General features: G+C 38.8%; 1 protein-coding gene across 1 annotated transcript in view; it reads left to right on the top strand.

Annotated features, from left to right (window-relative positions):
• Positions 1-1,236: 1,236 nt before the first annotated feature.
• Positions 1,237-11,672, top strand: part of LOC102192779 (anoctamin-9) — a 16,413-nt gene continuing 5,977 nt past the window's right edge. The window contains exons 1-14 of the mRNA XM_005728237.1: positions 1,237-1,406; positions 1,520-1,638; positions 2,312-2,386; positions 2,504-2,626; positions 2,714-2,850; positions 3,168-3,217; positions 3,311-3,369; positions 4,211-4,290; positions 8,155-8,289; positions 8,360-8,453; positions 8,547-8,607; positions 10,997-11,079; positions 11,194-11,298; positions 11,472-11,636. Coding sequence (XP_005728294.1) covers positions 1,618-1,638; positions 2,312-2,386; positions 2,504-2,626; positions 2,714-2,850; positions 3,168-3,217; positions 3,311-3,369; positions 4,211-4,290; positions 8,155-8,289; positions 8,360-8,453; positions 8,547-8,607; positions 10,997-11,079; positions 11,194-11,298; positions 11,472-11,636 — 1,188 coding nt within the window. The 5' untranslated portion in view covers positions 1,237-1,406; positions 1,520-1,617. The remainder of the gene's footprint in view (positions 1,407-1,519; positions 1,639-2,311; positions 2,387-2,503; positions 2,627-2,713; positions 2,851-3,167; positions 3,218-3,310; positions 3,370-4,210; positions 4,291-8,154; positions 8,290-8,359; positions 8,454-8,546; positions 8,608-10,996; positions 11,080-11,193; positions 11,299-11,471; positions 11,637-11,672) is intronic.

The following is an 11,672-nucleotide window of genomic DNA, read 5'->3' as shown; positions in this document are numbered from 1 at the left end:
GAATCCAAATTTGAAAGTTTTAGTTCAAGTCATCATTAATATGTCAGGAGAGAGTTACAATGGTGAGTGCCTACAGCTATCTGTAAAACACAGTGGAAGTCTGGGACTCCATTTCAGCCAGCTGTGTTGGGGATCCTGTCAAAATTTATGGAATTGTAAATTTAGAAAAGTACAATCGTATTTTGATTCACCATGTTGTACCATCTGGGATGTTTCTGACTGACAATGGTTTAATTTTACAGCATCATAATGATCCCAATGCAGTAAAAGCATGCCTGGACAGAAAAACACAGAGCAGCCTCCCTAGACCTCAACACCACTGAAGCAGTGTGGGATCACAGAGGAAGGAACAAAAGGTTCCCAGTATCCAAAAAGAGCTTTGAACACGTTTCAAGAAGCCCAGAGAACTATTCCCGAAGACTGCTTAAAGAAACAATAATAAAGCTGCCTAACAGAGTTCAGGCTGTGTTGAAGAATAAAGGTTGTCGCACCAAAGCTTGTTACAATTGTATAAACTGTTTATGCCTTATACATGCTGTAGTTACCCAGTTATATTTGCACATTTCAATAAATGGTTACACACATTTCTTGTTTTTCCTCCCAAAATAAAATGAAATAAAATGTGCCTCAAGTCTTTTGCACAGGACTGTATATTCAGAGAATCTCAAACCCCCAGCACAATGAAAAACACCAGAACATTGACTATACTAATCATTGAAGCCTTTTAGTACTACCTGTAAAGATGACAGGTTGTTGTAAATAGGTGGAATAGATTCAATTATATCCAGCAAACAAAACAAGATGCCCATTACAATGTGCCGCTTAACACATGTGCATAGATATAATGATCTCGTTCTAAACAGGGAACTTAACTATATTTGTCCTAATATTTAGAATGAATGTGCTTCCCCCTATTGTTTTATTTTTCCGTATTGCCTTTTTAGTAAATGTTAGCGAACCTGCTTAGTCCTTCCATTATAGACTCCAAAATGTTTTTTTTTTAATTTTGTAAGATTTTTATTTATTTATTTATTTTGTAAATGTCACAGTCAGTGCTGACAATGGTGTGTAGGACGATTTAGTCACAGCCAAGTCAGGGGGTTTAACAGGCGGTTTCAGCCAGTGTGTTTGCTTCCATCTAGCGGTGGATAAATGGTACTTTGCTCATAGGAGAGAAGGAGGAGGCATAACAAAAAAAAAGAAGAAGAAGGAAAGCCATTCCATCGTATCTGTCAAGTGAAAAGGAGGTAGTTCAACTGGCTGGCTGTATGTTCTTTGTCTCTGGGGTTATTCTGTATCACACTGTGTTTTTTCCTGTCTTGTTTTTTGTTGGATTTCCCCCTGGACTGAGTGATCACAGAAGAAGGTGGAGGCTGTAAAGATAGACGGCGTGACATCAGCAACAGGTAGAGTCGGTTTTTATACATACCTCTGCTGGTGAAACAACGCCGCAGTTGATCTTAGATGCAATCCGGAAGTTGCCTACTGCTTGTTGAAGAGACATCATATCATTTTATAGCTGGAGAAATCGCTGAGCTGAGGCTTTGGTGTCACTGAATGGTGATCGAAGCTTTATTGTAACCGGAAAGTCACTGCTTCATTCAGTACCGACTCATCATGCCTCTCCACAACAGACAGGTAGGTGATCCGATTCATGAATAATAATGATGGTTCTGGGTTTTTTTTAATCGTTACGTAGTGAAGATGCTCTGAGGCCGCCTCACACTTTAACAGAATTTATGTTATCAGCGGCCCTGCTGTTTATCATGACTGCACATAGCTTCATCAAGCAGTCATTACATCAAACCCACTACAGATTCACTTAAATCAAGTTAGTCAGATGAGGGCAGAACATATTCACGCTTTAATCTGCCCTGCGTATGAATCAGGATGTTCAGGTGCTACTGCCTCTGCCATGACTTCACTGTTTGTGGATGTACGTGTGTCAGTGAGAGAATCCCCTGAGGACTTAAAGAAAGCATGGATTTGGACTGACTGCTAGACTATATAAGCACGCCATGTTTTTCATTCAGGTTAGATTAGCTCTCTGTGCTTTGCTTTCTCAGCGCAGTGGCATTCATTGTCACGCCCCCGTGTTATCGTTAGACAGGATTCTTTTGAAGGTGATAACCTTCCTGCTTACTTTCACAAGCACAGTATCACAAAACAGTGGCCTCCTGAAACTCATCTGTTGTGACAAAAGTCTTTACCACATACTTTTCATGCCATTTTTAAAACCACGACTTAATGTATTTACATCAGCATGGGTGATTTCATAATGTAACATTGTTCATTGTTTTTGATGCTTCAGTCCAGTATTGAGATGCTGGAGCTGCTGGGAGTGGTAAAAGAAAATGGCAATGAACAGCAATCATTTCCGCCTGTGGTAAGCCATTGTCCACAGTTATAGTTTAATATAATTATAATTCCAGTCCTGGCCATGTTAATGCATATATTAGAGCATATAATGTTTGATTTTGGCGTATTGTTTTTTGTCACTCAGCACACTCCACTCTCTTATGACTACGTCCTGGTTGCCAAAACGATTAATAACCAGGAGAGAGAGTCTTTCAAGAAGCAAACTGAGTACATCGAAGAGCTAAAAAATAAGAACTTCAAAGTCACGGTGGGTGTTTAATAGTACACTTAACATTTCTGCTATAAAATATACATTTCATCCATACAGTCATTCATCTTAATTTCCTTCTGTTAGAAAATCATAGATGATAATCACGTCTTCTATGGGATTCAAGCGCCCAAGGAAATCTTTGAGAAGTACAGGTATCTGCTCAAGGTGTCCGATGCCTGCAACTGGAGCTCAGATCAGAGCGCAGTGTCTCTCAGTACGAGGTAAACAAGGCCACTGAAACTATTTTTGGCATTTTAAACATTCCTTGCTGCTGTTTTCTGACACTTAAAGCATCCCAGTGTTTATTTGCACTGTGTTGTGTTATCATTACAAAGGACTTGTTCTCAAGCAATTTATTTCCAAATTTTTCTAACCATGTGGTATTTAGATTAGGTCTTCGCCTTTGTGTTTTTATGAAAGTGGAATGCCTAGTTGTCTCTTTAAAATGCATTTTTTAAGGAATCAATAAAGATGCACTAATCTAATGACATTTGTACTTTATGATCAGCTGCATGAGTGATTCTTGTCCTTGTTTCAGGATACGGATTGTTCACTTCATCTTAGGTCACACCAGAATTAGTTCAGGAGGTGAGACAGAATTATTTACAACCCCGATCCTTTGCATTTAACCAGACCCTGAATATTTTTATTATTATTCTCTTTACCTTTTAATCTGCACAGAAAATCTACGGGAGCTCATAAAGATGAAGGTTTTTGAGACCAAGTTCTGTCTACATGAGGTGAAATGTTTTGTTTGTTTGTTTTTAATTCTGGGTTTTAAGTCTTATCCTTGTATATGAAGTACTATGAAAAAAGTGACATGATCAGTATAGACATGGGAAGAATGAGGGCTGCTGATTGCTTTACAGTATAAAAAAGAAAGAAAAGAAATGGTCTTCTTCCTCTTCAGAAATCACATCCATGGAGAGTGATAATGATAGCCAAGAATAAAAGCAGTCACCGTAGGAGTAACAATGATAAGAAGTCAGATAAGAATGATCACATAAATCAGTATTTGCCATTGTTTTCTCTATGTGGGTCCACACATTCCTACGCTTAAGATAGTGACACTAAAAACTGTTAAACCACTGCCTTTCACATGGCTGCTTAGGTGTTGAGGTTTTCTCGAAAGCTTAATGAACTGAAACTTGGCAATGGCCTCTCAAAACAGAATAGTGGTGCCAAAAAAAAAGTATTTGTTCGCAGAGACACTGCGAGTCATGTTAATGCTGTGAGTCATCTAATACCGAGAATAATTGGGTATGTGCGTGTACATGATTGCTGATGAATACTACATGTTACTGTGTAAGCACGGACATGAGCCACAGTCTGTTGTGTCGCCTTTACAAGCACATGTATGTTAGATAAAGTATCTTACAGTTTCAGCTTTGAACTTGTAAGGTCGAGTTGGTTTTAGAAGCCCTTAATTGTTGAAATCTGTTTTTTAAAAAGCCAGCAGATTACATATTCACACAAGAAAGCTTCTGTTCTCAGTGTAACTGTGTGTTTTGTTAAGCAGCTTGCAGAAAGATTTTCTACATGTTGCTGATTTGCTTTGATTTTGTGTGTTTCTGCTTTCAGAAAAAGAAACAGAGAGAACTGAAGGCGGGATGGGCACGGTGGACAGCCTGTCTCCAAGGGCAACCCATAACTGCTGTCAGGTTTGGACTGCAGCACAACAGCCTATTTATTATTCTGCACTCTATACTGTTCCAGTTATTGCAGCATAATTGGTTTCCAAACAAGACAACAGCAAACATGTCATGAACATGATGAATCTGTTGTTTGGAGCCATGATTTTAAAATAATGTACAGTAATTCGTGGAGTTTTGAGTTAGAAGAGAGCAGAGATGTCTCTGTCTTTAGATTCAGGTGTATCTAAAACATAAACCACGTGTCACAGCAGCAGTTTTGTCTATATGATATCTTTTATACATTTAACAACCCTTAGTAAACATTTTTAGCTTCTTTGTCAGTTGGTATTACAGATACAATTTCAGAATTTATTTAGCTCTTATAATAATAGTGCAACAGATAAGTTAATATTACAGGGAAATAGTTGATGGGTGCACCATAATATGTGCCTTATTTGAATGATCCTAATGTTCATCCATGTGGGTGCAGTATGATATGGGGTGTAGTAGCAGAAGTAATACTGTTTCAGTCCAGTATTATGGATGGACCTCTTATTCTTCTCACTGGTTACTCAGTTCTCAACCCCTAAAATGACCCCCCTAAAATCTTGTTATTTATGATGGTCGGTTGTTTGATCCCCAGCTCTTTCATCTGTATGTTGAAGTGTCCTTGGGAAAGATACTAAACCTGGGCTAGCCCCTTATGGATCCATCTGGGTTTGTGTGTGTGTGAGCAAGAGTATTAAAAAAGTATCTGTGGATGCAGCTTGCAAAAAGTGTAAAAAGTGCCTCTATAAATTACAATTCATTTGTGCAGTGGTTCTGGCACTGTCCAGATACCTGCTAATCAGATTAACTGGTCACTAAGGTGTCTGTTGGTGCAACGGTAAATGGTCATCTGTCTTTCTATGTTAGCTTGTTAATAATTTAAACAAAATTGATGGTAGGGTGCAGGAATGGGAGAACTGAGCCAAGAATCAAGGAGACTTTATGCACGCAATATATGAATTTTATGAAATTGCATGAGAATAATTTAGCACCCGATGAATATTGAATGCCTGAACCAACGTCTGGAATGAGAATGGTCTGCCTGAAGTGAGTTGCATTAAAGTACTACAAGAGTTAAAGGATTATCCTTTAACTTATAACATATTATGTGGCACTTCAGTTCTTTTGTTTTGTTTGAAACAAAGAAAAATTCTGAAAATAACTTTAACTTACTTCTTTACCTGCTCAGAAGCATATCCAGTAACAGTAAAACATCTGACAATTCACCAGTGGTTGAAATTCTGTGGTAAATCGGTAATTTGAGCCTAAAATTGGTCATGTGATTTTTCCAAATGAATAGCTCTAAAGTTACAAACGTGCACGTTTTGATGCTTGTATCTGCTTTTCAAAGGATTTTTCACTTATGTGCTGCACCATAAGCTAATCAGCTAACCTCTGAGACAGAACATCACTGCAGTACTTGTTTCTCTCAGGACTGTAATTATTTTAAATGCTACTTGGCAAGAACACATGCATATGAAGACAGGACTCTACACTTAAAGAATCTACAGCCACTTCATTAACTAAGTGAGGCTTAGCTGCATGGCAAGGATGCTAATCTCAGCGAGTTGTTGCTAGCATCCTGCAGTTTACCTGGTTCAAGGTTTACTAAGGTGTTGGAGTTCAGTGTATTTTCTAATAAACACACACACACACACACACACACACACACACACACACACACACACACACACACACACACACACACAAAACACTGGAAGTAATTGGAAATGCTATTAGTTAAGTAGATATTTGGCTATAAAACAAAGCGCTAGAATCACTAAAGCTTTGACCTGTTGGTGACATAAAGGGACCACTAATGTCAGTGGAGTTCAGCTGTGGTGCAAAAGTGAATTATGTCTTCCTTGCAGTAAAAATATGTCATGCTGACTATTCTTTCCACTGTGTATTATCAGAACTATACACAGTGCATGTTATATCGTGTTATGTTATGCATAGCATAAACTGTACACTGACATAAAGTTTGTCAGTAAAGTAGATAAATACAGTGAGGAGTTATTATAAAGAAAGTCTGTTCTATATCAGTAATGCATAGAATTGTTAAGAAATGTGTTACTGTGAAGTGAACATTTTTATCCACATTTGTTTCAGAAGAAATGATAAATGTATATTCCAAAACGTTGATTCTGTTCTTCTGGACATAGCGTTTTTGATGGGAGAAACGTTTCTCACTCATCCAAGTGACTTCTTCAGTCTGCTGACTGCAGGTTTGCCCAACCTTATAAACAGTACATTTGCACAATAACTGAAACTAGCCCACTTAATGAACAATGGGCTGGGAGGTCAGTTCCTTGATCATTAGTGTGCAAATTGTCATGACCATTGATCAACAATGGTCATGAAGTTCCACAGATCTCAATGGCGGCTGATCAATGGCCACGAGTACCATTCACAGAGAGTTGGGGAATGTCTGCAATGACCGCATTGTAAGATGGTGAAAGATGTACCCTTAGGCCCCCTCTTCAATTCAGAGATGGTCGTTCCCTTTTCACGTAAATCAGTCTGCTGCCCAGCTAATCTGACTCCCCGCTCAAACCACCATTCCTCCCTGTCCAGGATGTGTACATCCTCATCACTGAAAGAGTGTCCACTGGCCTGTAGGTGTAAATAGACTGCGGAGTCCTGGCCTGACAAGGTTGCTCTTCTGTGTTGTGCCATCCGCTTCGCCAGAGGTTGTTTGGTTTCCCTGATGTATAAATCCTGGCAATCCTCCTGGCACTTAACAGCGTACACTATGTTAGTCTATTTGTGTCCGGGGACCTGATCCAATAGTTCAATATTGGTGTGTTTAGGGGTTTATAAGCCACACAGACTCTGTGTTTAGAAAAAATGCATCTCAACAGTTCTGATACTCCTGACACATAGGGGGATCACTAAGGGTTTTTGCTTAGGCAGGAGTTGTCCTTCTCTCTTGGTTAGGCTGGAGATTTCTTTAGGTGCCTTCCCAGCTTTGATAAATGTCCAGCTGGGATAACCACATTTACTCAGAGCCTTCTTAATGTGATGTTCTTCTGCTTCCCTGGCCGCTGTGTCTGTGGAGATGGTGTTCGCTCTGTGTTGTAGCGTCCTGATGACACCCAGTTTATGCTCCAGCGGATGATGAGAGTCAAATCTTAAATACTGCATAGATTTGGGGTACACATCAGCTTTTAGATGTCCCCCATTACTGATGGAAATCTCACAGTCTAAGAAGGCTAACTTGCTACTTTTCATATCCTCCCTGGTGAATTTTAAGTGTTGGTCCACTGAGTTACTGTGATCCATGAATTGTGGTACGTCCTGAGATTTGATTTTCACCTAGGTGTCATCCACATATCTGAACCAGTGTGTTCCCGGGTAGGATAACAAGGCCCTCTTTTCCACTTCCTTCATGTACAAGTTAGCGATGATGGGTGAAACTGGGGAACCCGTGGTAAACCCATTGGCTTTGATCAGTGGTTGTTGTGTCACGGTCTGTGTGGCAGACCGTGGATGTGTGGGGAAGGAGGGCCCAAGATGCAGGACTCTGCGGTGCAAACAGTGCGTTTATTTACAGTGAAGTAAATAGTACACAATAATGAATCCCCGTGCGTTTCCAACTCTTGTGACGCGTCTCCTTCCCAGTGCTCGTGCTCCGTGTCTCTGCTCCCGTGAAACTTGTGCTCACTGCTCTCCTGTTCCCGCACTCCTGCTGGAAAATCCACAGAGGCAGCCGTTAACACACAACTATGAAGTGACAGACTAGAACTCACTGATTTTGAGATTTACTTACCTGGATGATTGAGCATGCATCAAGACATAAATGTATTTTTTTTTCTATCTGTCTGTGTTTTATTGTGTCAGGAACTACTTTGGAGAAAAAGTGGCCTTGTACTTTCTGTGGCTGGGCTGGTACACATTTCTCCTAATCCCACCTGCTATCATCGGGATCATTATCTTCCTCTATGGCATCTCCTACTACAAACACTCACCCCTCCTGTAAGTTTCTGTCTGTATCTTCATACAGTACATCTTTCCTTTGTAATGACTTAAACTTTAAATCTTTTAGAAATGAGGTTTGCAACTCCAACACAACCATGTGTCCACTTTGTGACAAGGGTTGCAAAGAGTGGCAGCTCAATGACACCTGCAGTTATACCAAGGTAAATCATTTTACGTCATTACATTTATTGCGAAATAGCTTAACAATGTGATTGTACATTCACCGCTTACTATGGCTTTTTTTCTATTTACAGGTGACCTTACTGTTTGACAACGAAGGGACAGTGTTCTTTGCGATGTTCATGGCAATATGGGGTGAGTTTGTCAATATTCACATCCATATTTGAGATAGACACAATCATGCAATAGGATCTTTTAATAATAGAAAATAAGAATGCAATTATGTTTTTTTTTATTTGCTTGAACATACAGGACATTTTGTACAGACAAGTCTTTCATCAGCCTCAGATCTATTTCATTCAAATGCCAGTCTTTTTATGATTGCTCAGACATGCACTGCCAAGAGATGCCACATCACTGAACCTACTCTCCCTGGCTACTCATATCTTAATCAGCGCAGGCCATCTGGCCATGGGGGTGGTCGAGCATTCATCTATATGAACATATAAATGCTTTTCACTGTTCTGCTTTTAGTATCTATATGTTTTTATAGATGCTTAGAGTCTGTAATCACACTTCATCTAATATTAAATTCTAATGTTTAAGCTAAGGATTTATCCGATCATGCTTCAGGGGTGTTAAGTAGCACAGGGTTTGAAGAGAATGAGCTAGAACTGGTTTGTAGGGAGGGGTGGGAAAGGGCAAAAGGAAGTGAGACATGATATTATTTGGATTATGCTGAATGAAGGTCACTTTTCACACACAATCCAAAACTAAATCAAAGAAAAGCAATGCACCATTTTTCATTGAAAAACACTTCAAAAGCTGAAATAATAAAATATGACAGTTTATAGGTAGATATAAGGAGTTTATCATAAGACAACTGACATAGAGAATAGCTAGAGTTTTCAGACATTCTTTTTATTTTTAAGTAAAGATTTTGTAAACTAAACCTCTTTCAACAGTAGCTCACATTCAAGTTCAACCTTGAAACTGTCCTGTTTATGTAAAAGTTGTTAAGGTGGACTCAGCTACTAACACAAAAGCTGAGACTCGTGTCTAAGTGTTCAAATGAATTGTTCATAAAAGAAGACTTTAATTCACACTCACAATCAAATGAAAGGCACTGCATATAGGAAGAGGCAGAATAATCCAATAAAAACAACAACAAAAAATACTTCCAGTGAGCTACACACAGTGTGTATTACACTGTGAAGCAAGTTCAACACACCTTTCCATTATCTAGCTTCACTTAAACTAACATCTTTAATCAGGCTGTATAGTCACACAAAGGTAATTAGCAACTTGATAGCTTATCACTGAATTAATTGCTGGTGTTGGTAGTATCTGGCCAATCACAAACATGGAGAACTCTGTTATGAGTTTAAAGGCAAAATAAAAGTGAATGTGTGTGCACTTTAAGTGTGGCCAGGAAAACTGGAAAAGACCTAGTATATTATAATGTTTAGCTTATTTGAAGCTTGGAAGGAAAGTTGGCAAAAATGCATACTGAGTAACTTAACAGAGATAGAAAAATCTGATGGATTAGAGTTGTTCTTCCCTCCAGTTAATGTTTAAATGTCTTTAAGGTAGTTTTATTGTCGGAGAGTAAAGATTAAATATAAAAACAGAATTCAAAGTAGGTTAAATATATGTGAATATTTGATCAAAGGTTCACAAGTATAAATTGTTATAGACCCTCTGTATAGACCCTCTGTATAGACCACTGAAAGTGTCAATGACTTTGCAGTCACTGGGAAAAAGAAATTGAAGTAATTACTTCTTAGATTTTATCGTTCTTACTGATGCTTTTTATTGACAGATGCAATTTATAAAACGTTTTGACCATCTTACTCACAGAGGGAGCCACAGATCTCACATGAATGCTAAGATCTGTTGCTATTTTGCAGAGAGCTGACTGGTCACTGTGCTTTGTTCAAACCTGTTGATCTCGAATCTCAAACATAACCTGCTCTCTACCACGTGAACCGTCTTTGTAATACTGACACCTTTATTAGGCTTGGCTGGATAAGTAAGAATCATGCTTAATAGAGCCGACACACATAAACAGACACACATACACACTGGGTGAGGGATAATGTGGCATGGGGCAGCTCAATCAGGAAAAGAATAAAGAGAGTGAGAAATGGAACAAAGCGGGCCAGTAAATACACCGAAACTACTTGAACAGCCTTCAAAAAGTAGAAAGAATTGAAAGTGAAACTCAAACAGACAAACAAAAACACAGACAGGGGAAACCCAGGAGGGACATGGAAACGAAAAACAACAACAGCAAAAACTAAGGATTACTACAGAAACCATTTCACAAATACTATGTCACAGACAGCTGGCAGAGGTCAAATAAGAAATAATAATACGCTTTTCAACCTCAAATTAAAAGCAGGCCAACACTGACATATTTTCCAGTCAAAGTTATATTTAAAACAGACAAAGACCTAAAATATTCCCAACGTTGGCAGAGGTTATTAACATGTGGTGATCAAGAACAGTCACTGTTAATTGGTGCAACTATTTGGTGCATAAAATGCTCTATAAATCTCACAGAAACTCCTGTTTTTCACAGCAACACTGTTTTTGGAGTTCTGGAAGAGACATCGTGCTACCTATGTGTGTGAATGGAAAGTGTCTGATTGGAGTGAGGAAGAGGTATTTGACAGTATTATCCACTCAGTCCAGTTTGTGACACCAATACAGTGTTTATTACTTTTCATGGATGTATGTGTAAGGATGTGTTTTTTTGCTTTTCAAATCAAACTACAGGAGGAACTGATCCTGGAACTTGTGAATGATGTCAACTGTGAACCAAAAAAATTTAAGCACTCCTATTGGACCAGCAGTCTGATTTTTATCTGTGTAACAATTATGGTAGGATATCTTTTCTTCTCTTTGTCTAAATGCATTTAAGAAGGATTAATAATGATTTAATAATGTACTGCTTAAAATAAGAGTCAGGCTGGTTTGAACGTTTTGGAAAGAAAAATGATGTTGTTAATCGGAAAAGTATGGTGACCCAACTTAGTGTCTTTGTGTTTCTACAGATATTAGTGATCATCAGCCTAACGAGTGCTGTGGTGGTGTTCAGGGTGATTGCAGCAGATTTTTTGGCAAAGTACAAATTGAAATCTTTAGGCCACCACTCCAACATATCTGTGATGGTGCTCGGGGGTTTCCTCCATTACTTCATCATCACTATCATGACACGGGTACACAGATGTCTTAAAGTACATCTCTTTATGTGT

Source organism: Pundamilia nyererei, unplaced genomic scaffold, assembly GCF_000239375.1.
Source record: "Pundamilia nyererei isolate P.nyererei 1_Seehausen unplaced genomic scaffold, PunNye1.0 scaffold00027, whole genome shotgun sequence".
NCBI lineage: Eukaryota > Metazoa > Chordata > Actinopteri > Cichliformes > Cichlidae > Pundamilia > Pundamilia nyererei.
This window is presented reverse-complemented; position numbering and strand designations above follow the sequence as displayed.